This window comes from Peromyscus eremicus, chromosome 14, assembly GCF_949786415.1.
Source record: "Peromyscus eremicus chromosome 14, PerEre_H2_v1, whole genome shotgun sequence".
In the NCBI taxonomy this organism is placed as follows: Eukaryota; Metazoa; Chordata; class Mammalia; order Rodentia; family Cricetidae; genus Peromyscus; species Peromyscus eremicus.
This window is the reverse complement of record NC_081430.1, coordinates 60,994,571-61,019,744: the sequence shown is the minus strand read 5'-3', so window position 1 is coordinate 61,019,744 and position 25,174 is coordinate 60,994,571. Positions and strand designations below refer to the sequence as shown.

Here is a 25,174-nt window from a genome sequence, read left to right as displayed (position 1 = left end):
GCCTTGCCCCTTGGTCGGGCTGAATCTCCCCCACCCCAGGTCTCTCAGCTGCTTATAAGTAATCACTCAGAGGCTTATATTAATTGCAAACTCTATGGCCTATGGTTTCAGCTTCTTGATAGCTAGCTCTTTCATCTTAAATTAATCCATAAATATAAATCTATATTACGTAGCTGTGGTATCACTGGTCTGCTGACACCTTGTCCCTTCGGCCTGACCCCACCCTTCTTCTCTCTGTATCTCTGCTTGGATTTCCCGCCTGGCTGTAAGCTTTCTTGCCATAGGCCAAAACAGCTTTATTTATTATCCAATGGGAGTCACACATAGTCACAGCATACAAAGATATCCCAGCACTTAGCCAGGCAGTGTTAGTGCAGGCCTTTAATCCCAGCACTCAGGAGGCAGAGGCAGGCAGATCTCTGTGAGTTCCAGGCCAGCCTGGTCTACAGAGCGAGTTCCAGGCCAGCCTGGGCTACAGAGCTAGTTCCAGAACAGCCAGGGCTGTTACACAGAGAAACCCTGTCTTGAAAAACCAAAAACCAAGAAAAAAAAAAATCATTATGGTGGGTGTGGTGATGGCACAGAATTTTAATACCAGCATTTGGGAAACAGAGGCAGGTGTATCTCAGTAAATTCGAAGCCAGCCCAGTCTACATAGCAAGGTCCAGTTCAGCTAAGGGCTACCTAGTGAGACCCTGTCTCACAAACAACCCCATCAACCAACCAACCAAAACCCTTTTGACAAAAAACACTTTAAAATTTTTTTTATTTGTATAGGGGTTTTACCTGCATGCATGTCTGTGCACCATTTTCATGCCTGGCTGTGAGCCACCATGTGGGTGCTAGGAATCAAATCCTGATCCTCTGGAAAAACAGCAAGGACTCTTAACCACTGAGCCATCTAGCCAGCCCCCACAAAAAATGTTGTTGAGTCAGGGTCTCACTCCATAGCCTGGCTGGCCTGGCACTCTCCATATAGACTTACAGAAATCTGCTGGCCTTTGCCTCCTGAGGGCTAGGATTAGAGTCCTGAACTTCCACTGCATTATTCATCTTGTAGATGATATCCTTTGAACAAAGTAACTTCAAAAGCCACCAAAATTATGGACTGCTGTTATGATACTTAAGTAGGACTCTCTTGAGCTACACGCACACACACCTTTGGGTGTGCATTCCCTCCCCAATCTTGCTTCACAGATTCCTGAAACCTTCCTGCAGTGTACATTAAGATCCTGGGCAGAGCTCCTCAGGCTGCGATGCTGAGTTTACCTCATCTGCAAGCACACATTCATACATGCAGGCGCAACACTAATGCACATAAAGTAAATCCAAAAAATAATAGTAACTAAAAAGGAAAAGCATGGTCTAAATTCAGAGGACATTCCCTTCCAGCAGAATAAGAAAGGGAAAGTAAGCCCAAGAATGGGAGTGGGTTAGTGAGTTGAGGAGAGAGCCCACAAAACATAGGGCACTGATATATTTTCTCGTTTGGCACCCGCTTTTCTCTCGAACGCTCTGCTCATTCGAAGCCCAGGTGGGGAGCTTTCCAGTCTTTCCCCGCAAACAAGCTTGTTTCATGCCTTAATGTGGTATCCTCCCTTCAGCTGGACATGCAGCATCCACTCGGATTCCCCTAATCAACGGCGTCGGGACTTGGTGTCCTGTTTAAGAACTTGTGCACTACCAGGACATTGTATGTGTCGGTGTTGGGAGTTCGAACCAGGACCTGTCCAGGGATTCCACCGGCGGGACTCGTTCAGCTCTTCTATACTTCCAAGGAGGCGCGGAGTGGAGCCGTGCACAGCGCCGCCGCCGCCACCAGGTTCAACCGTACGACGGCAGGTTGCTCGAGAGCGAGGAGCCAGGAGCGCCGGCAGGAGGGAGGAGACTGGGAACCGGGTGGAAGGGACGAGCGCGAGAAACCGGGGGGTCGGGGGCGGGGCCAGGCGCACGGAGAACTGGGAACCGGGGCTGCAGCCAGGCGCGCGGGATGCTGGGAGCCCGAGCGCGCGGAATCCTGGGACCCGGGGTCGAGCCGTCGAGAGACAAGGGGTGGGGGCGGAGCGAGGCGCGGGGAGGTATGGGAACGGGGGGCGGAGCGGCCCGGCGCGCGATCCTAACGGCTGAGGACGCTGCGCGGGAGTCCGCCCTGGTGAGGCTCCGCCTGGCGTGGGTTTGAACGGAGCTCCGCCCCGCACTCCACCAATTGGCGCTCGTGCGGCGGCGCCATGGCGACCCTTTGTGGCCGCTGACCGGTCTCGCCTCCCGACCGAGTAGCGGCCCGCCTTGCGGCCCAGGTAAGCGGCTGGGCGGTTGGCTCCTCGGAGCCTCTGCGGCCTAGGCGGCGGCCGAGCAGAGCACCTCCAGGGCAGCCAGGCCGCGCCGGGGGCCCCGGGCCTCCGCCCGCCGCCCTTTCGCGTCCGTGACGCCGCGGCGTGCTGAGTGACACATACCGAGAGCCGGAGCGGCGGGTACGAGCCGGCCCTCCCGCCCGCCGCCCACGCTCCCTAGCTTCCGCTCTTTCTTCCTCCTGTGGCCCTCCTCTCTCCTTTCCTCTCTCCTCCGTCCCTCCTTTGGTTTAGCCCGGGTCGGTCTTCCACCCCACGGCTCGTGGCCCGTCTGGCCGCCACTGCTGTGCGTCTCTCTCCAGAACTGCGCGTGGGCTGCAGTTTGGGGGCAGTGGACTTTCCCTGGCTCCTAGCAACGCCGAGCTCCGAGCGTCTGCTTGCTGGCTAGGGACGGATTCCGAGAGGTCAGGGTGGGCTCCCTGCAGCCTCCTGCCTGGTGAGTGTTGGCTTTGAGTTCTTTTCCTTTGTTTCTTGAGTTTTAGTTCCCCTGAGGTTATCAAGTGTCTTGTGTTGGCCGCTCTTCCCTACTGTAGTAGACCCCACTTCCTACTGCCTACACTGGCATCGTTGGGAACCGACTGGAAGCCAGCTTGGGCTTCCCTAATCTGGCCTGAGGCTAACTGGGAATAGAAAGAAGTGCCGGAGACCTTTTCTATACTTTCTCTCACCCAGATAGGGTCACCAGGGAAGGGGGGCCTCCAAGAACCTGGGACAGATGTACTGGTCCAGACAGAACCCTTATACTCTCTCTTGGTGGCCCTTGTATCTGACTACCAGATGGCAGGACTGAGCCAGCCATTGATTTAATTGATCCACAGGAAACTGTCCCATCAGCCTCCTGCATGCAGCTTCGTCGACGTTTTATAGGTGAAATTTAAAATGCAGGGAGGAATCCCCTCCCCATTTTAGAGGTGCTAGACTTAGAAGGAGGTCAGGAAGTTTCCCTCAGGTTGTCACTGGAACCTACCTCCAGGCATAAGAAAGCGCCAGGTCCTTCCAAGGATAACGCTAATAAGGACCTTTTAGTTAACTGTTTATACAAAATCTCAAGCAGAAATAGTGGGACAATAAATTCCATCAAATAGCCACCAAGTTTACTGGCCTCAGCAATTTCCCAACTTGTTCCCTCCTCCTCCTCTCTTTTTGAGGAAGTAGTTTAAAGCAGTTATGGTTGTTGTTTGAGATAGGTTTCCTTTAGTCCAGGCTGGCCTCTGACTTGACACTGTAACCAGAAATAACCTTGAACTCTTACTCTTCTTGTCTCTGCTTCCCAAGTGTTGGCATTACATGTGTGCCACCATGCCCAGCTCTGAAATCACTAGATCCTGATTCACCTTAAAAATGCAACATCCAGATTAGCGCTTAATTGTGGCCACAGTCCAAGCCCTGGTTGTGATAGGTCTATTCAGGTAAAACCAAGACTGATAGCTGCCTAAACTCATGGTCAGAGCCCAGGAAGCTGCATGTCATCCTTCAATAGAAAGATTAAGCAGCCTCAGGATGAACACACAGGTGGCCACAGGGAGCTGTACCCAGGCCAGTCTAGGAGAGCCCCCTAGGGCTCAACCATTTAGGGCTGGTCAGAACATGTGCTGGTGATACAGGCTTCAACCTCAAGTTCCCTCTTTCCTCTTGCAGAGCAACAGGTAAGCAACCACAACTGGATATTTCCTTCCAGGGCTTTTGTTCTGTGACTACCCCACAGTTTATCTTGTGGGACCACCCCCTCTTTGTTTTTAATGTATATGTTGGTGAGTTCAACCCTGCATGAGTTCATGTGCACCATGTGTGTGGAGAGACCAGAAAGGACATTGGATACCTGGAACTGGAGTTATAGTCAGTTGTAAGCCATCATGTGAGTTCTGGGTACCCAACCTTCATCATCTGTAAGAGTCATCTCTCCAGTCCCACCTTGTTTTAAATCTCTAAATCTGAGGATGGTGAATAAGTCTGAAGGACAGCATCTGGCCCTAGCAAAGATAAGGAGTGTTGGTTAATGTGGTGACATATTGTGTACCCTAATAAACTTGCCTGAGAATCAGAGGACAGAGCCAGCCACTAGATTAGACATAGAGGTCAGGCCGTGGTGGCACACAACTTTAATCCCAGCACTTGAGATCTCATGCCTTTGCTTGGGAAGCACACATGCCTTTAATCACAGGAAGTAATATAGCAGGGCAGAGAAAGGTATATAAGGTGTGAGGAAACAGGAACTCACTCTCTTGAGGCTGAAGATTTCTTAGAGGGAAGAACTAGTGGCTGGCTGCTCTGCTTCTCTGATATTTCAGCTTTCACCCTGATATCTGGCTCTGGGTTTTTTTATTATAAGACCAAATTAAAATTCGTACAACAGGTTAAAGCTCTGTTGTGCAAGAGTTGTATGTACCCTAAGGAAAAAGGGACAGAGGAGATTGTTTAACATGCAAAATTAGTATATCGGGAGAGGTAGTTTGATAGCAAATATGCAAAAATTAATGTAGAAAGAAATTGGTGAGGACTTACGCTCCCTAGAAAACAATTTGATGAGGTTATCAAGGGCCTTAAATGTTTCTGCCCTGAGTCTTAGTACTAAATCAGGAGTTAAGGGTACAGAAACCAAGTACCAAGAATAGAAAACGTCGGTGCCTGGAAACTGTACATGGTCCTGGCTGTAGACTGCTTGGTATACTTGTGCATACAAGTAGGCACTCACCAGAAATGATCCACTTGTTACATAACATGATAAACAGCACTTGCTGTGGACTCAACACAAGTGAAAGCTAGTGCTTAGGAAGAAGAAAAGGGCTGGGAAAAAGGAATCTAGAGAATGGCAGGTTTTCTCTGAGTGGTTAGAATTGTGGAGCATTTCTGTTTGTGATTTTTGATTCTCTTCCAGATTGTCTAGTGAACTGTGGAAATAAGCAACCAAACAAGTGAGAGCAGGAGGAGGCTTCTCCGTACAGCAGAGCTTCTGTAGCTCAGGAGGAGGCTCTCCGTACAGCAGAGCTTCTGTAGCTCGGAGTTGGTCGGTCCCATCACTGTTTTGCAGTCGTGAGGAAAGCTCTGCAGCGGGGTGGCTAGGGGTGGGCTGACTAGGTGATAAGCATCTCCTATGTGAGAAACAACACTTTCATTCTATAATCACAAATTTAAGAAGCAAAACAGTTTTAATTTTATGATTCTGCAGAAACAGATGTCAGCCTAACAAAAATAGCTTCTCAGTTTGGCACAAGGAGTAGTTTTTAAAGTCCCTGGTGAAAAATTCTGCCTTTTTGGTTTTCTGAGACAGTCTCACTGTGTATCCTTGGCAGGCCTGGAACTTGCATGTAGACCAGGCTTGCCTTGAACTGGCAGAGATCCACCTGCCTTTGAGGTTGGGATTTAAAGGCTTTTACCATCACACTCTATAGTTCTGTCTTCTTTTTCCCTTAGGCTGATTCTCCAGAGAGATAAAAATCTTCACATTTGTCTAGCATAGCCTGCTTGATGGATTCCCCAGAATTGGTTCAGAGTGCAAAGCCTCACCTAATGGGGTTCCAGATTCCCTCCTTTTCTTATTGTGGACTTAGTCACATGGCAGACTGAAACTTTTCAACCTTAGGATGAACCAAGGGGGCCTAGACTAGCAGGGCCAGCTGCTACCCAGGAAAAACAGGGACCCAGTGCTATACACAGATAAACCCTGTCTCAAAAAACCAGAAAAATTAAATGAATGAATGAATAAGTAAGACAGACTGTTGTTTCTTTCTTAGGTTCTGTGACTGGCTGTAGTAGGTATTTGCCACTTTGGTTAGTCCTGAGAGGCACCAGAGATGCTGTACTAAGCTTTTTCTTTGGAGTCATCAGCCAACTCCCAAATCATAACACGGAGACTTATTAGTTATGAATGCTTGACTTAGCTTAGGTTTGTTTCTGGCTAGCTCTTTTAACCTGTTTCTCTACCTCCCTTCAGCCTTGGGGCTCTTTCCTTCTGTGTATCTTACTTTCACTACTTGTATCTGCTGGCTGGAGGCTGCCTGCCTTCTTGCCCAGGGCATATCCCTCATTCTCTCCTCTTGTTTTTCTGAGCCTAGATTTCTTCTCCTATTCTCTCTGCCTGCCAGCCCCACCCATCTTTTCTCTGCCTAGCTATTGGCCTTTCAGCTCTTTATTAAACCAATCAGGTGCCTTAGGCAGGCAAAGTGAAACAAAAGTAACACATCTTTACACAGTTAAAGTGTACTCTGTAGCATAAACAAATGTAACACATCTTTGCCTAGTTAAATAATATTCTACAACAAGATGCTGTTATCTTTTTATATCCTGGCTATGGGGCGTTTGTTGGGCAGTTACCAATTAGTGTCTTGGAGAGGTTGCTAATTTCTAAGCTGTTCTTATAGGTGAGCCTTCTGAGCTGGTCATTGCAGATTATGGTTCAGAATTGTTTCCTCTGCTCCAGCCAGAAGCATTTGTACTTTGTCTCTTATAAGAGCGTATGCTCATAGGTGCTTCTGGGCTTTTTTTTTGGCAGTGGTGTGTTCTTAACACTACTGACTGCTGATCAGTCTGGCTGTGGCTCAGTACAAAGTCAGCTTTCCATCCCCAAAGAGGCACTAGAGCCCTGTCTGGATTTCAGAATTGGGTGTTCTTCATTGGGTGTACCCACCCAGGGATTTGTGGTTTGAGGTACCAAGGGGCCTTGTGCTCAGTATTAACTTTTTTTTTTTTTTTTTTGAGACAGGGTGTCAGTGTAGCCCAGGTTGGCTTTAAACCAGTGATCGTCCTGCCTCCTGAAAACAAGGTTCAAAAGCATGTGTTACTGGCTTTAATGTCCTTTGATCTGTCTCCACATGTGAAGTGTGAGTCTCTGAAGCTTGCTTATCTTTTGTTTTGTTTTGTTTTTTGTTTTGTTTTGTGACCCTCAGTTTGATCAGGGTTGTTTGCATGAACATGGGCAGGAGTTATTTACTGGAGCATGGGCAACTTAACTTAACCTTCTTTGGTGGCTCCCTCCCCTGGCCACCTTTCCTAAGCACCTCCCCTCAGTTGTGAAGGAATGTTAACGGGGTCCCATCTTGTACACATAACCACAGCTGCTGTGATTTCATGTGTGTAGCAGCATGTCATGTCTAGACATTATTATTTCACAAAACTGTCCATCCTCTACCTCTTAGATTCTTTCTGCTCCACTTCCAGGATATTTCCTGAGCGTTGGAGCCAAGGAGCATTGATACAGATGTCTGGTTTAAGGCTAAGCACTCACTAGTTCCTTATTCTTCTGCATTAAATACGGTCTATTGCAAATGGTGGAAGCTGCTCTGACCAAGGGTTTAAATATATTTAGAAGGTAGTTTGGGCATCATGTCCATTTAGGAAGATAACAGGAGTAGGCTTTCCCCTAGGGGGTTAGACCTCCTAGCCATGGGCTTTTGACCAGGTTTACAATACCAGGTATGAATTCTGTCCTGTGGAGCAGACTTCAGATCCAAACAGAAAGCAGTTGGTTATCTCGTAATAGTCATGTCACTGTCTCTCCAGTGAGCATCTTTTATCTTAGAGATTGTTATTTTAGTTTGCACCACTGATGACGGCTCTCTTCAGCCTGTACTCTACCTTCTGGAAATTTCCAGTTCAGGAACCCATTTTTCCTTCTTCTCTGTCCTTTTCTGAGTTTTCCCCACTGCATGCAGCCTCTGGTTGGCCACACTGCCCTCCCTCGACCAGTCTGCCTTCCAGTTGGGTTATCTTTCAGATTCTCAGGGTCAGAGTGGGCAGCTAGGTATTCTGTCTGCAAAACAGGGTTTAATTCATGACATATGAGCAAGTTTGGTCTGAGATCTGAGATCTGTGTTAAATCACGAAGAGTTGAAATTTTAGAGATAACTCTGAAACAAACAGGAACTTTTGGGACTTCCCACCCCCTAATCCAGGGTTTCTTGATATAGTTGGCCTAGATACATATTTTTTTCAAGACAGGATTTCTCTGTGTAACAGTCCTGGCTGTCCTGGATCTCAAGTTTTAGACCAGGCTAGCCTGGAACTCACTGAAATCCGCCTGCATCTGTCTCCCAAGTGCTGAGATTAAAGGCATGTGCCACCACCACCCAGCCTTTGACATAGTATATTAATTCTCAATAAACTTAGCAGTTTTACCTCCCCCCCCCCCCCCGTGGCTTTAAACATGTAATTGTTTTTTTAAAAATGGAAAAAATCTAATTTAGACTTAGGGACCCACATTTATAATCCCTCCATTCTGGAGGCTGAGGCAGAAGGCTCTCAAGTTAAGAGAACAGCCTGTTAAAAATACACATACTACCACCACCGAAAAAGAAATTTCTGTAATGCAAAGTTGTATTAGTTGCTCTTCTGTTGCTGTGATAGAATACTCTGACAAAGAACAACTTGGGGAAGAAAGGGTTTGTCTGGACTTGCAGTTATAGCAGGGATGCTTTAGTCCATCGTGGCAGGGAAGGCACAGCAGTGGAAGGCTGAGGCCAATCTGGTAGTCAGGGAGCCGAGTGATGGATCACACGTCATCCGCACACAGAAGCAGAGAGTGGAAAGTAGAGCTAAGCTATCCACCTTGAAACCGGTCCCGGGTTTGCAGTTCTTTCAGCAAGGCCTCACCTCTTCAAGTTCTGTAACTTCCCAGACAGTGCCATTAGCTGGGGACCAAGTGCTCAAACACAACCTACATTTATTTATTTATTTATTTTTACAAGACAGGGTTTCTCTTAGTTTTTGGTGCCTCCTGGAACTCGCTCTGTAGACCAGGCTGGCCTTGAACTCACACAGATCCACCTGGCTCTGCCTCCCTAGTGCTGAGATTAAAGGTGCACCACCACCACCCAGCTATTTGTTTTTAAAAGATTTATTTTATGTGTGTAGGTATTTTGTCTGCATTTATGTCTGCACTATATGCATACAGTGCCTCCAGAGACCAGAAGAGGGTGTCTGTTGGATACCATGGAAACTAAGTTATAGATGGTCATGAGCCATCATATAGGTGCTGGGAGTAGAGTCAGGGTCCCCATCTCCAGCTCCAAGTCGAACAGAAGTTTAAAAAGCATTTGCCTGGCATGGTGTCACATACCTTACAATCCCAGCACCTGGAAAGCAGAGGCTGGCCTGGTTTACCCAGTGAATTCCAGGCTAGCCAGGACTACCTAGTGAGACCCTGGTTCAAAAACAACATAACCCTGAATATTCTTACTAGAAGCAATTTAATTGTTTTATGTTTGTGTGTTATGTGCATGTGTGTGTGTGTATATGTATGGAGGTCAGAGGCTGATGTCTGGTATCTTGCTCATTTGCTCTCCACTTTAATTATTGAGGCAGGATCTCAGTTGAGTCCAGAGCTAGCCTGCTCCAGGGATCCCCTATCTTTACCTCCCAAGCTCTAGCGTTTATATGGGTAATAAGGATTTAACTGTAAGCATTTAACCTGCTGAACCATTATTGCCCTGGCCTCATGAAATATTCTTTTATTTTTTTAGACTTATGTTCTCTGTGTATTACCTGCATTTATGTATGTTCGTGCCTGGTGCTCTTGGGGGTCAGACTAGGGCATTGGATTTCCTGGAACTTAAGTTATAGATGGTTTTGATCCACCATGTAAGTACTGGGAATTGAGCCTAGATCATCTGAAAGCAGCCAGTGTTCTTAACCACTGAGCCATTTCTCTGGTCTCTCTTGATATTATTTGTACTTTGGTGGTAAGCTCCTTTCCTTCACTACGAGATAGATGATAAAACTTGAGGGGTGGCATGGGCAGGAACAGCTGCTTACTTTCCTGGGCATGGTCTTATAGGAAAAAAAGAAGCTATTGGCATTAGGTCTCTTAATTTTTTATCTTGAGATTCTAATTTTTTTATATGAAGTTGCAAAAGAACTTGAGACTCTGCATTCCTCTCGTCACTTCTCTTTGACTTAGGTTTGCGTGGGATGTGTTGGGAGCTGGGCACTCTGTGGCCAGCACACTTGTCCAGGCATGTTCTCTCCCCTGAGATCTCCTGCATGAGTATAAGGAGGATGGAGTTGATTGGGGTGTGGCCTCTGGAGACTGGCGACTGGCTTTTCTCTGGTCTGTAGTTCCAATGGGAGCTCCGGTCATTTCAACTTGATTATTTCCAGTTTGGGACAACTGTGAGTAGAGTACTACGACCATTCTTATACAAGCTTTTACATGAACCTTAGCTTTCATTTCATTGGAATAAATACTCAAGAGGTAACATAAATTATGTAAAGGTCTGTGACTTTGAAAGGAAGAAGAAAAGGTAGCCTTTTTGTGTCTGTAAAGAAATCCTAAAGTTTACATATTTTGGAGATTCTGTTGAGAACAACTTGGCATTCAATTTCAAATTTATTGTTTAAAATAATATTTTTATTTTAAAATAAAAATTTAAAAACTAGCCGGGCGGTAGTGGCGCACGCCTTTAATCCCAGCACTCGGGAGGCAGAGCCAGGTGGATCTCTGTGAGTTCGAGGCTAGCCTGGTCTCCAAAGCGAGTTCCAGGAAAGGAGCAAAGCTACACAGAGAAACCCTGTCTCAAAAACAAACAAACAAACAAACAAAAAAATGTAAAAACTGGAGAGATGGCTCAGTAGCTAAAAGATCTTGTCCCAAAAACATAAGGACCAAAGTTCCTATCCCAGTACCCAGATTTTTATTCTCTTTAAAATGCATTTCTGTAGATGGGTGTAGTGGTGTACTCTTTTAATCTCAGCCCTGGGAAGCTGAGGTAGGAGGGTCACACGTTCAAGGCCAGCCTGGGCTACATAGCAAGATACTTATCTCAAAGCAACAACACCTCTTTATACAAATAACATATTTCTCCTGTTTGTGTTCATTTATCTGTTGATGACAATTATGCTGCAACTTAGAGCTCTGTTGTCTGACAGTGGCTGTGTCTGAGGCAGCCTCCCAGATGGTGTCTCTGGCACTTGTGTGTTGTCACTTCTCTAGCTGTTAGAAACTGCCCTGGGTACTGTCAGCCAGGAGGCTGAAGACTGCTAAATGGTGTTTTCCTTGGTTCCCACAGGACACGATGTTTGCTAGAGGGCTGAAGAGGAAATACGGTGACCAGGAGGAGGTAGTAGAGGGTTTTGGCACTGTCCCCTCCTATAGCCTGCAGCGGCAGTCACTCCTGGACATGTCCCTGGTCAAGCTCCAGCTCTGCCACATGCTAGTGGAGCCCAACCTCTGCCGCTCAGTCCTCATCGCCAACACAGTCCGTCAGATCCAGGAGGAAATGAGTCGGGATGGTGTGTGGCATGGGATGGCACCCCAGAATGTAGAACGGGCACCAATTGACCGCCTAGTCTCCACAGAGATCCTGTGTCGTACAGCCAGGGGAGCTGACGGGGAGCACCCCACTCCTGAACTGGAAGATGGTCCCCTGCAAAGCTCAGCTTCCGAGCTTCCCATAGTCAGCTCAGCACAGGGGCAAAGGAACCCTCAGAGCAGCCTCTGGGAGATGGACAACCCCCAAGAAAACCGGGGAAGCTTTCAGAAGTCACTGGACCAGATATTTGAGACCCTGGAGAACAAAAACCCCAGTTCAGTGGAGGAACTCTTCTCAGATGTGGACAGTTCCTACTATGACCTGGACACGGTGCTAACAGGAATGATGAGTGGTACCAAGCCCAGTCTCTGCAATGGCCTTGAGGGCTTTGCTGCAGCTGCCCCACCTCCCAGCTCCACTTGCAAGTCTGACCTGGCTGAGCTGGACCATGTAGTAGAGATTCTGGTGGAGACTTGAGAAGAGGCCCCTGGTGGGCCAAGGACAAGGCCACACACCTCACGGAGCTCACATGTACTATGATCCAGAGACAGGACAAGCACTTGTCCCTAAGGGGGCTCTGACTCTGAAAATATCCTGGGACAGGTTTTCCTCTGCAAGGCTGCAGCCCTGGAGCTGCCTCAGGGCTATATATACCCTGAGGTCAGAGCAAGCCATTGCCAGGAGCTGAGCTCTCTGAAGGCTTTTGGGCCCTGGGTTCATTTTCCTGTTTGTGGGATCACTGTGGAGGATGGTGTGCCACCGTTGTGTCTAGTCCATTTTAAATTAGGTAGGCGAACTTTCTAAAATTAAGTTTTATATGTTTTGGGCAATATTTTGTCTTAAGATATATTTTTTAAACTTTTTATACTTTAGATTTTTTTCAGCTATTTTCTTAAAAGTATATTTTTTCTACAAACATCCTTTGCTGCTACATTAGAAACATTTATAACCTAAATAATTACAATTGGTGTGTGTCATTTTTAAGGTTTAAATAGAATATTTTTTTGGTGATGAGTCTCTACAATCCCAAGGCAACAGTGTAAATGTAGCTGGCCAGGTGTTTACATGAGAGGCTTCATCGTGGTCTGCATTCCAGTAGTGTGCCTGAAATGAGAACCATGCACAGCTCCATTGCTCCCTCACTGGGTCTGTTGTGCAAGTGCTGTCTTCCTGGGCTTCATGCAGGAGGGTTTTATTTATGCCTATTTATATGTAAATGCCACTGAAGGCTAAGATCAGATGTCTGGAAAGTACACCACCAGTTCTGTCTCAGGCAGTGCCTTATGTAGGTCTTGTCCCTGGCCATTTTCTGATTCCCAGCACAGCACTGTGTGTGACAGGAAGACATGACATCCTAACACACCCAACGTCTCCCGTTCTATGTCAAGTGTGTACATGGAGGCTGCTGGGTACCAGGCATGGTTGTGTGTACACTTGGAAAGGGTGTGTACCCTCACCCATGTCCTCAGTAGGGAACACCCGTGCTTGCTTGCTTCTGAAATGGTGCTCGAACATCTTAAGGTTAAAAACAACCTGAGTTCATATAATTTTAGGGCCCTTTTCTCCTGGGGTGGCCCCTATGCTGTCTGCTTGGATCTCAAGGGTCTGCTACTTGATCATGTGTCAGACTCCTCTCCCCTGCATGTTTTTCTGTTTCTCATGTGCTTTTTTGGATTTCCCCACCTGAGCCTAAGAGGTTTTTTTGTTGCTGTTTTTTTTTTTTCTGTTTGTATTAACTATACTTTAATATCAACAATGTAAACCTATTAAAAGTATCCAGCAAATGGAATGTGTTATGAACATTCTTCCCTCCTAACCTTTCTATTGAGTTTGCTTTCAGTGGTTTCAGCATTTTATATGCTTTGTAATGTCGGCAAAGAACTTTTTTGTGCTCAATAGGCAATGGGTTTATTTTCCTGACCTCATGGCTCCCAAGGCAAAATTCTCCCTTACCTTTCAGCCCCTCCTGCCTTCCTGGGCCCAAGTACTCTAAGTATGCTATAGGAACAGACTGGCTGAGCCCCAGTCTATGACAATGATATTGTGTCCTTACAAAAACTAGTTGAAAGGGTGTGTTTTACTAAATAAACCTGAAGCAGGCTTTTTCTTTTACATTTTATTTATGGTGGGATGTATTTGTCATAGTGCCCGTGTAGAGGTCAGAGGACTTCTTTCTCAGAGTCAGCTTTCCCTATGGGCCCAGGGATGGAACTCAGGTCCACAGACAGCTGAGCAGTCTGTCTAGTCCTAAAACAGGGTTTGCTTGTTTAAAACATTTCTGCTCCTTCTGGTAGCTACAGTGTGCTTGGCAGCCTTAAAAAGTAAGATCTTCGGAGAATGAGGTATGTCAGCTTTAAGATGCTTTGTTTTTAGAAAGTTGCTGGGAGACCTGAGACTGAGTGACCTTTCACCCTGCTGCATCCTACATTTCTGCCTGGACCTTAGAATGACCTCAGAAGGCAGCGAGCCCCAGAGTATAGTTGCTGAATTTCCCAAGCATCTTTGGATGACATTTTTAGATTAGAAGCAAATTTCCCATGTGTTCACTAATTTTGTTTACAAATACTTAACTAGGAATGCAGTGTTAAAATCTCAGCACTTGAGAAGCAGGATTGCCAAAAATTCAAAGCTAATCTAGGTAGTATCAAGGCAGGCCTGTGGTAGGGATCATTGGCCAGTATGCCTCTTGAGTAACCATTTGGTCAGTGGCAGGCCAGGAATGTAGGTGCTCCTGGCAGCCTGTCCCCACAGCTGCTTTCTGTGCAGACTGGGCTCAAAGGCACTCAGGTCAGAGCTGTCCCAAGTTTTTCATGCTTAGGACTGCATGTACCTCATCTTTTTTTGTAAAGTACCCCAAATGTGTACCAGAGTGGACCCAACATTTCATAACGGATAGGGAGGGGGCCATGAGGCCCTACCCATCTGATGATCTATTCAGTTAAAGGTTGGGGGAGGGAATATCATTTTCTTAAGTGGTGTGGCCATTGATATGGTGGTCTTCATTCTCCAATATGTTCCCACAGTTGTACAACTTAATTAAGTCACATTAAAAAAAGACATGGAGGTAAGGAGATATGGGAAGAAGGGTTCAGAGGAAGAAGGGATGAAATGACTACATGTATAAAATGGATATTTTTTTAAGTCCCAAATATATGAACCACATCCTCTACCTGTCCTTCAGTTCCCACTGCATCCCTCCAGACAATTAGTTAATTTCGATGTGTTGTTTTAGAGCTTCTAGGCAGCTGCAGTGAGGTGAGTGGAACACTGCCCAGCTGATTGAGAACACTTGACTGACAGCAGTGTTGTGCTGACCCCTGCCCTCCTACATGCTCCATGTATGTTGCTTCACTGCTGACCCCACCAGTGTGACAGCAGAGCAGAGTGCAGGACACAAACCCAGTGAGGGCCCTTGCTGCCCCTAAGCTGAAGCAGGCCAGATAGAAGCCAGCCCCCAGGAGGCTCAGGCTCTGCCAAGGCCCCACCCTGCCCTTTCAGCTCGGTACAGGACAAGTCACCATGCTGAGGAGGGCAGAGGGTGAGGGATAGGAACCAGGCACACAGTGACACCAAAGCAAAGCTAACAGGCAAGTAAGCCTCAAACCTAAGCCTCTTACCTCCTGTTTGGCCAGAGCCTGAGTGAGGCTGGGGATTGGGCTCCTGCCTGTATGTCTCAAAGCCCACTTCTTGGTGAGGAAGAGAGTGGGAAGGGCAAGGGCCTTGCGGAGGACTTGCTGCTCTCCTGTGCTGTGCTGTCCAGGTGCTGTCTTCAGTTCAAGCTTGGCTGTCCCAGGCAGCTGGACCCCTGGCTCTCAGCATTCATGTGTTCTGAGAAGTGCCTGGCAGCTTCACCTCACTGCAGCTGCTAGGGGCCCAAGGGCAGAGTGCATTTCAGAGTACTTGCAGCATGCTCTGCCTTACATTGTTCATTCCTGCTTCAGTGGATAGGAATTGCATACATTTAGGCATATGATGTTTTCAGATGTCTAGGATGGCTAAATGGAGCTGGTGACCGAAGGCATTACCTCAGCAGTTAGTTGAGTAATGAGAATACTAAATCTTTTCAGTGATGTCTGAGAACATTCACTTTTCCCAAGATAGGGTTTCTCTGCACAGCCCTGACTGTTCTGGAACTCACTCTGTAGACCGGGCTGGTGCCTGGATAAAGGCATGCACCACCATTCCCAGCTTCATAACTGTTAAACACTCCCAGTGTTTCCACTGTAGGAGTCTTGAGTGGACTTCTTGAATGCTGACCTGAGACTGCCTGAGGCGGACACCATCTCCACCAGGCCCTGCTAACTGCCACTCAGAGTCTAGGAATTTCACATTTTAAGACCACCCTGAAAGAGTCATCTGCTTGTCTCTGCACCTCTTATCCTGTCATCCTAATGTCCCTGGGCTCGTCCACGTTGCTGCAGTATCAGGGTTTCATCTTTTCCTGGATAGACAGTACTCTTTCTTTATCCACTCATCCACTGCAGAACAACCCAGATGACGCCATCCTGGACACTGAACCAGGCCGCGCTGAAGAGGGTACAAACAGCTCTTCCAGACAGTTCCTTCCTTTGGATATGCCCCCAAGCAGCAGGATTGCTGGATCACATGGTAGTTGTTTTAAAAAGACTCTTTATACTGTTTCCCATAATAGTTGTTCTCATCTACATTTCTTCATGTTCTTGCCAGCTCATCTCTATCCTAACAGGAGTGTGGTGCCTCACTGAGCCTGACTGCACTTCTCTATGGTTGATGATGGTAAGCATGGTTTTCATATGCCTACTGGCCATTTACATGGTTTTTTTTTTCATTTACATTTTCTGAGAAGCATTTTTTACTCCAGTTATCTTTTCTACTGGGTAGTCTGAGTAACTTACATACTGCTTCCTTTCCAGACAGCAGTAGCTCTGCATCTGCAGCCACAGGAAAGTTGTAGCTTCCTCTTGCCATGTGCTAGTTAATGCTGCTTTCTGAAAATGCAAAGTTAAGTCAGCTTTCCTAAACATCTGGCACCCCCCCCAAAACAAATACCCCCTCCCCACATAAAAAAAATAATGGGTTATCCTTTCGTTATAAGCCTCAAACTATATGTCACCTAGTAGTGGCTGAGTACAAGCATCAGATGTATCAACAGCACCTTTCTTCTCCTCTACTGATGGGAGCAGTTCCAACACTCCATACGTCCTGTCTAGACTGTTGTCTGGTTCCGGACAACTTGGTCAGTTCAGTCAATAGTGAAGCTAGTGTCTCCTGAGCAAGTCAGCCCCACAGTAGCATCTCCAAGAGCTAATGAGTCAATAAGAACACAGGCTTATACAGTCTTTTCTTTTTAATAAAAGTTTACAAAATTCAGTGCTGCCTGCTTGTGTATGTCCCTAGAAGAAAAAAGTTCTCTCAGCAGATGCTCATCCAGCTGTTCCCCTGGGACACCCAGTGTGGTTTCCCACCCACCCTTCTACTCAAGAGAAAAGCTTGTCTCAAGGCTGGTGGGTGAGGGAAGGATCCAACACAGGGGTGTGCATTAACATCTTAGGAAACAGCACGAGGGAAGCCAGGGCCAGGGTGGGTTCCTGCAAGTGATCAGTAGCTGTCTCCCAATTTCTGAACTCATGGATCCAACTGTGAGCCAGGCAGGGGTCATCAGGCACCTGGTGCCAGCCTACAGTGTCCCCAGAAACTCTATGGAGACTGACTCTGCCCTAGGACATTACCTCTGTGCACCCCATCAGATCTGAGCACATTAGGTATACAGTAGGTTGACAGAGGTCCTAGGAAACGAACATGGATCTGGGAAACAATGCCATAGAATAGTTCTCAGTACTAAAACCAGTAAGAATGTAAAATATCTCGTAAAGGTACAAAGTACTCCTGCTTTTAGCAAACATCATTATTAAAGAATGCCATTTTTAGGTTGCGTGGAGTAAAGATCTTTTTTTGTGGAATGGTGATGTAGTGCCCATTTCCTTGTAGTGGTGTCTTCAGAAACAGGCTGTAGGTAATCAGGCTGCCTTGTCTGCTGCCAGATGTCCCTGAAAGCTGAGAGGAAAGTGGTGATCAGGTACTAGATCTGACACTAAAGAAACCTGGATAGGTTCCCTGCATACCCTGGAGCCCCCCGGGATTCCCTTCTTGGCCTCAATGTGCAGTTCAACCAGAGAACTATCAAGAGGGATGAGGACAGAGGCTACAAGAAGTCATCCACTCTGCCCCTGGCCTCTTCTCCCTGTATCTAGTTACTGCCACATAACTTCCCATGTGGCCAGACCAAGTTTCTTACAATTCTGTGACTGCCCTGCTGTCCAAAAGCAGGGTGGGTCTGTTCCTTACTGTGTTCCTGGCCCTTGCACTCCTGACTCCAGCATCTGGTGGACCTCACAGATTTCCACCCTCAGAGCTGCTGCTGGACATCCTCCAAGTACTGTGGTGAAGGATGAACATTCTAAATGTCTGTCTTGTTGCTTAAAGGCAACTGCAGCACTCCTTCAGAGGTTTGTCCTTCCAAAAGCTGAGGGTCAGTCTTAGGGGCCTCTGGCATCATGCCCTGTCAGTTCACAATGATGTCCTTTCCTGAGCGCCGTAGAACCCATCACCTGCCCCATATATCAACCAAGGCTGCAGTTCACCTCAGCCGGGCGGCAGGCACCATTGTGCCCTGAGGCTTGGCTTCCCACAGAGACACAGGGCTGTATTCCATGCCCTCCCCTCCTGTCACCTCTCCCCAGCACTACAAAGCAGATGCTTGTGGCATATACTCCCGTCACTGCCTTACTGTCTCCTGGGCACGCATACAGACAGCCCTTCCTGAAATGTCTGATTAAAGGTGGGTACAAGATCCAGTCCAGACAGGCCTGCTCTTCCTCCCTGGTAAAAGGGAGGGGTAGGAACAAGACCCCTTTCCTGTCCACACCTGTCTTCCTGCTGGGCCCTGCTGTAATGGATTGATGGGTTGGCTGCAGAAGGACCCTCAGCCTGAGAAGCGCGGCTCCTCAGACCTGTAGGTGCCTCTGCCAGCCTCTGGCCCAACAGTTAGAGCCACCTTGGCCTCTCGACACCCATCCTGGTCCTCGGGTGCTCTTGACTAACAGTCCGTGGTCCTTGGCACTCTGAGGGATGGGGCTCCTGACTCTGCTCACCTTGGTCTGAATCAGGGCTTTGCAGTGGTGTAGGCGGAAACTGCTGACTGCCAGCAGCTCTTCAGGCTTTCTGAGGTCAGAACCTTCTAGAACATGACCCTGGCCTCCAGAAAGGCTCTAAGGAAAGAAATCTCTGTTACAGCACTGCCAATTTCATTCTAAGATCACAGTAATCTTAATTCTGGATGCTTTGGGTCCCTCAGAGGGTCAGACCCATGGCCTCCCTCCCACCCTTGCCTGCCACCTGCTGAACATCACCTGGTTCATGAGCCTCAAGAACTGGGGTGCTCTGCAACCTTCCAGAAGTGGCTAGAATGTGTCTCTAAAAGTTTAGGTATTATAAACTGAATTCCTAAGTTTAAACTTAGGGAGGTGATTAGGTTTAGAGGAGGTTATCAGAAGTCTGCCTCCATGGTGGCATTAGTGGCTTTACGAGCAGAGAGGCTAGCGCTGGCATGCCGTGTCTCCCCTCCCCATGCTGAGCCGTGCTATAATGGAACAGGATGATGGAGCAGGCATCAGCACCACATGTTTGGACTTCCAGCCTCCAGAACTATGACTCACATGAATGTGTGAATGTTATAAACTACCTGGTGTTAGGTACTTTGTTACAGCAACAGAAAAAGAATGTCTTCATAGTCACCTCCAGGAAGTCCCCTTCGCCTCTCCATTGCCTGGAGTTGTCCCTCTGGAGCCTGACACCCAGGAACCCTATTTCCTAGCTTTCAGGTTCAATTTTTCCTGCATCATAAGGTCAGGCTGACCTCCTATGTGGGGTGTGGGTGGGAAAGGGGTTGGGAAGGTGCTCTTCTCTCCTCCCAGTTCCTCACTCACTTCCTGACCAGCCTGATGACCTTGGGCTGATAAGGTAACCAGCCCACATTGTTGTCCTCACCAGGGCCAAGCTTCCTATTTAAAGTTTCTCTATTTAAAGCTTTGCATAATATTTAAGAATGAAAAGATCTTGGCCACCTGACCTCTGGCTCTGAGGTGTAACATCTCCAGAAACTCAGGAGCTTGACCTGTGCATGCTCATGCTTCACTGGGCGCTGTCTACTTCTTTCTCCAGCCACCTCCTGAGCCTTTCTCTCCTGCTGCTCTGCCCTGGACTTGGCTGGCTCCCATCTCAGACATCAGGCTTTCTTCTTGGGACCACCATATGTTTAGTGGGTACCTGATGGCTTCGACCACCACCTAAACCACCTCTCAGGTATACACCAAATCAACCCACTACATCGCCGAGGTATCTCAAATGTGCCTGATCCCACACACACCACATATCCATGCAGAACCTGACCTCATTCCCAACCCTTCCTGTGTGCTGCTGTAGCCCTGGCTCTACATGCACCCCCACTGGCAGGCACCTAGCTCCTGCCCATCCTTCTTCTCCACCTGCTTCTGTTCCCTTTAGCAGCTCCCAAGAGGCCTACCACCGACAGGGTAGCACATCACTGCATTCTGCTATGACGCGGTATCACCTCCTTTCATGCAATCCTGACCCACATACACCTTGTCTCCTCATGCCTGCTGGTGTATACTCCTGCTGGAGTCACGCACATGAATCTAAGGATAGCATGCTACCCAAGAGCGATAGGACATCCCACACCACTACCCTCATGCCATGCCTTGCCCTCCCCAACTCTGCCCTGTTCCAGTCTGAGAAGAACATCAAGACCTTGTGGAAGATGGTCTTCCCAGTGCTGACGGCAGGTAGATATCCTTACTACAGAGTCTGTATTCAACACCACCCACCCTGTCCCTGGTCAGTAGTCTCCAAAGTGTGCCACACCAGCTTGACTGGCCACAGTGTAGTCTCCACCTCCCTGTAACAGTTTCTTGAATATGAAAAAAAAAAAAAAAAAAAAAAAAACAACCACAGGCTCCTATGCTGGGGGCTTGTTACCAGCTTATGGCTTTTTGGAAGTGATTGGATCCTGAGGACCCTAACTTCATGCATGTATTAATCCACCAATGGGTTCGTAATCCCACAGCATTATTGTGAAGTGATAGAAATTTTAGGGGTGAGGCCTGGGTGAAGGAAGTGGTCCCTGCTTGTTCCTGCTTCTCTCCACTTCTGTCCACTAGGACAGTGTTCTTCTGTGATGCTCTTCATCTCACCACAGACCCGGAAACATGGAAACAGCCCACCACAGGCTGAAGTAGCTAAAATTTGAACCAAAATAAATCTTTTTTTTCCCCTCCGGGTATTCTGCTTGGGCATATCAGCACAGTAGCAAGCCTGACTGCCACACTCCCCAGACCTCCTTACCTTCTGAGCAGCATCTACCCCAAGGACAGGAAAGAGGTTTTCCCGACAGTGAGATTTGCTCCAGAGACGCTGTGAAGCAGATGCAGTGTCGGTGTTCTGAAGAGCTCTCCAGAGTTTCCTAGATTCAGAGCTGGGAGAAAGATGCAGTCACGACAGGAGACCTCAAAGACTTCCCCGCACATCACTGAAGCCCAGCCCTCCAGCACAGGGCACTGGCCCATGAGGCCTCAGGACTGGGCGCTCCTCTCTTGTAAACCCAAGCATTCACTAACAACATGTCCTCTACCTGTGCATCTTCTTGGAGAAGCCCTGAGGCCAGATTTATTGGTGTTATTCACTCAAATGTCTACAACTGTACTGGTCACAGAACAGATACATACAATACAGAATGCATACTCAGGAGAGTCAATGAAGAAATCCTTAGGGGAATGTTGACTGTGGCCATGTGCACTGAGCCTGTGAGAAGCAAAATGGCACCCAGTAGCTGCAAGGCCATACAGGATGTGTCAAATGCTGGGTCATCTTTTCCCAAACACATGTTTCTGAACATACAAGAGTGTTCCACCCTAAAGCAATACCCATCCCCCTGTTCCAGCATGTCTAGCCTTGCCAAACCTGACACCTGGGCCACCTGGGCCACCTGGGCCTCTGAAAAACTTGACACTGGCACATCCACCTCTAGCTGGGGCTACACTTTACAGGAGTGCCAGGCAGCTGGGTACTGCTGGTCACAACCCCTGGGCTCCAGGCCTAAATCCCTAGGCCCTGGTGGAGGGTCTTCTGGGCAGGTTCTGTGTTGGCCCTACATGGTGGTCATGATGGATAAGAGTGCAGAGTCTGCAGAGCTCTGCCAATGCCCAGGCCTGCTCAGGCGTGCAGAAACCCGAAGCATACCAGCTAGCTTTCCCTGAGCCTCGGGTGACAGACAGCCTGCTCCCCCTACCTTCTCTTCATGCAGTGTCTCTTTAGTATTCTGGCCCTTACCACTGTTACTGTCAGTGGAGAGCACACCCTAACCAATGGCCAGCCAGACACTACTGTATGTGTGATTTTCTCTAGAAGCACACAAGGTAATCCTAAAGGCCAGTGATGGCTCTTGGGGTATTTCCTATAACTGTGGCTGAGGTCATACGGGTCATAACTTGCCACTGAGCCAAGTCCCTAGCAGCAGCCCTGAGAGGCCACACCAGGGGCACTGCTGGAGTGTCCATCTGTGCTGCTGGTCCCTCCAGAATGCTGTGGCCTACAGGTGGCTACAGGGACACCATACTCTCTAGGAACAATCAAAAAGCATTGTGAAACCACTTCAGGAGACAAAAATGAAGTTGCTTTGACAACCCTTGGTTCCAATCATAGTTCATTACCACAGTCTAGGCACAGATGCAAGGCCAGCGTTTTCTTCACTGCTTATTTCTAAGAAATGGTCTAAAGAACAAATGTCTTCAGTTGCCCGATCCACTGGGACTTCTTGAAACGCAAACCTAAAAACCTTCTCATAGCTGAGAATGGACTGGAAAGAAAGAACATTCCAATGTTAGGAGCAATGTATACATTATATTATTCCAAATAATTGACTTTAATATAAATGCATTTTGTCCCTGGTTGCATGCTCAGTTGGTGTTGCCATCACTGATGATATTATTCCTCAGAATCTCCAGGTTGTGTGAAAATACAGTGAAAGCCATGGGCTTGCAGGAAAGGAGTACACAGCTCAAACTCTGTCAGGACATGTGGAGAAGGTGGACTTTCAACACTGCCCCTGTTTCCATGTCAAGGGGCAGAGAAGTCCATGGGAATGGCAGTGGAAACATACTTCACCTCGCACATGCTCTGAGTTAGTTGAGGAGGTGTGGACAGGGTCTGAACCAGGTGATAGCAGAGTGGGGCTGGCAAGTGTTTGGGTGAGTGCTAGGTGTGCCCATGTGCAGCAGCTCAGCACATTCCTACACTCATCCAGTGTTTTACGTAAAATTCCTGTTATGCACAAATGTTTTCTGACATTTCTAATATGGTGGAGAAAGTCCTCGATTCAGAACAAATGTTAAGGTGCAGCTGACTACAGTAATAATGGTCCTCACTGGAGGTTCAAGGAAACAGGCCTCACCAGCAGTGTCTACCCAGCAGCACCCTTTCCTTCCATTCTTTCTATTTGTACCCATATTTGTTAACCCGTGTTTGGGGCGAGCCACTGGGGGAGGAGAATACCTTAAAGGCAGGGCTCAGAGGCAGTCAAGGAGGCAAAGGTGTGGTCAGTTCTGAGGGCTAAGCAGGACCCTGGACTGGCATGACCTGGTTCAGTACTCAAAACTGAACTGTGAGCTCTGACGTTCAGGTCTGAGACTTTGTAAATCTCAAATTCGGGATTCCCCATGTTCCCTGAACAGGACCATACAAGTGCGGCTTCAGGCCCCAGGACAAAGTTCAGAGAAAGCTGCCCAGCTTGGACCCCCACCGTGCCTTGTTCAGATCCGTTTCTTCGGAGTCCCTTGGCCCAAGCCCTCCATTCCTTGTCCCCCTCTTAAGCAGAGGACAGCCAACCACACAGCAAAAGACAGACCAGGAGAGGGGGCTCAAAGGCTGGCAAGACCCCCACGCCCTCGGCACACAGAAGCCTGGGCAAACTCTAATGGCTATACAAAATACTTTCCACTCAACCACAGAAATACCTCTGAAGACGGGCCAGCAGCAGTTCCTGTCACCCAGGGTCCACCCTGCTGCACCTGGCAAGAACCATGCTCTTTCGGGATTGAAGGGGTTCTCAGCGGCTGATGTTCTGCGGCTCTTCCTAGGCGTTCAAAAGACTGAGAAAACTGCTCAGACTTAGCTGAAGACTCCCGGAAGCCTTCGAACTCTCCCCACCCTCCGCTGAGCTCCCCTGGGTGTGGACAGCTGAGTGTGCAGGCGGGAAGACCCTCTTCCAGTCTGGAGCTGCTAGCTTTCGCTTCAGGCAGAGGAGTCAGGGGACCATCGCAGCAGACTCTCCTCCGTTCCAAACCGTCACCACTCTGTCCTCCAGCTGTTTGGTGGAGGGACCCCTCTCCAGGTTCCTGTGCGAGGTCACTCACTGCCTCTCTCCTCACCTCCTGCCCGCCTTGCATCTTGGTGTGGCCAGGCTAGCCAACCCGCAGGAAAGCTGCTCAGAAAACATGCAGCTGCTGAGCTGGAGTTGCCCAGGGCTTCCTGGGAGTGTTCACGTGCCTCTGTGGAGTCGACCCCTCCTGGCACGCGCGCGGGTGGCCAGTCCTGCACGGGGGCGTGTCCTAGGGCCAAACAAGTGAGGCGAAGGAAGGCCTGTGGACAGATGGGCCGCAGAACTGGGTCTGCGAGGCCGCGGGCTGAAGGCAGGGAGCTCAGGGATCGCGTCCCAGGCGGGAGTCTCACGGGCTCCGAGACCAGGTCCAAGGCCCGAACGGAGGAGGTCCTGGACTCCCAGAGGCCCGCAAGGCGCGCACCCACCTTGGCCACCGCGACGCGCCTCCCGGCGCCCGGCCGGGAGATACCCACAGCCAGCTTAGCCCGCAAGCCGGCGCCGCGCGTTGCCCGGCAACGGTGCGCGCCCGCAGGCTTCCGGCGTGCTTCGCGTGGCGTCAGCACGCCACCGCGTGGCGTGGCCAACAGCTCCCCCGCCCATGCCCCGCCCTTTTTTGGACCCTTGCGGGGCCGCAACTTGCGGAGTAGAGGAGAGGGTAGTGTCTGCACAGCTAGTGGGATCCAGCCTGCTATCCTGGCCGGCTTTCCTGCCTCCTCCGCCCTACAAATGAGCGGTTCTCGTTTTGTTATGGCGCCAGGTGCTTGTGAGTTCGATGTGTCCCCTGCAGTCGCACACTTGGCCCGGGAGTAAAGCCACTGCCAGGGTGCTGGCCCCTCAGCCTACACCCGCCCACCTTGCCTGGCCCTGGTTCCTGCGCTCTGTTGAATGGTTTCTCAAGACTGGAGGCCACATGGGTACGATGGAAAAAGTGTCTCGGTGATTTAGCCCAATCCCAGACCACTCTCCCTTGAGTGATGCGGGTCTACTGCCTGCAGAGCAGGAGAGACACTGTCTTCTCTCGTGTGCTCACAGTCTGGGCCTGGTCACCAGCCAGTCTCAAAGCAGAGCAGGGCCAGTCTTGGTCATGGGCAATCAGACTCTCACAGCCTCCCGCAGCCAGCTGTGCTGCGGCCTAAGGGCCCCGATGAACCAGC

The 25,174-nt window shown here is 48.8% G+C and overlaps 2 protein-coding genes across 4 annotated transcripts; one reads left to right on the top strand and one right to left on the bottom strand.

The window, feature by feature from the left end:
* The first annotated feature begins 2,053 nt into the window (after positions 1 to 2,053).
* Positions 2,054 to 13,623, top strand: Cdca4 (cell division cycle associated 4). Of its 3 annotated transcripts, none has more exons than XM_059279158.1 (2): positions 2,054 to 2,297; positions 11,348 to 13,621. In XM_059279158.1, the coding sequence occupies exon 2, from the start codon at positions 11,354 to 11,356 to the stop codon at positions 12,065 to 12,067; it is 714 nt and encodes a 237-aa protein (XP_059135141.1). In that variant the 5' UTR covers positions 2,054 to 2,297; positions 11,348 to 11,353; the 3' UTR covers positions 12,068 to 13,621. The 3 variants fall into 3 exon arrangements, with proteins under 3 accessions (XP_059135141.1, XP_059135144.1, XP_059135145.1); XM_059279161.1 differs by lacking the exon at positions 2,054 to 2,297 and adding an exon at positions 2,304 to 2,784 and having other exon boundaries at positions 11,348 to 13,623; XM_059279162.1 differs by lacking the exon at positions 2,054 to 2,297 and adding an exon at positions 8,483 to 10,451 and having other exon boundaries at positions 11,348 to 13,623.
* Positions 13,624 to 16,898: 3,275 nt separating this feature from the next.
* Positions 16,899 to 24,532, bottom strand: Clba1 (clathrin binding box of aftiphilin containing 1). Its single transcript, XM_059279463.1, has 5 exons — positions 23,656 to 24,532; positions 22,354 to 22,499; positions 20,990 to 21,119; positions 18,721 to 18,837; positions 16,899 to 17,623 (listed from the first exon to the last, which is right to left on the bottom strand). Exons 1-5 carry the CDS (start codon positions 24,085 to 24,087, stop codon positions 17,462 to 17,464), a joined length of 987 nt encoding a protein of 328 aa, XP_059135446.1. The 5' UTR covers positions 24,088 to 24,532; the 3' UTR covers positions 16,899 to 17,461.
* Between the last annotated feature and the right edge of the window lie 642 nt (positions 24,533 to 25,174).

Excerpts from the sequence above, each read along its gene's own strand:
- Clba1 (XM_059279463.1), bottom strand. The coding sequence starts at position 24,087 with ATGCAAGGCGGGCAGGAGGTGAGGAGAGAGGCAGTGAGTGACCTCGCA. Across the intron at positions 21,120-22,353 it reads GCATCTGTGCCTAGACTGTG|CTCTGAATCTAGGAAACTCT; the intron begins GTAATGAACTAT and ends TCTTTCTCCCAG. Across the intron at positions 17,624-18,720 it reads AAGCCCTGATTCAGACCAAG|CTTTCAGGGACATCTGGCAG; the intron begins GTGAGCAGAGTC and ends CTTTCCTCTCAG.
- Cdca4 (XM_059279161.1), top strand. The coding sequence starts at position 11,354 with ATGTTTGCTAGAGGGCTGAAGAGGAAATACGGTGACCAGGAGGAGGTA.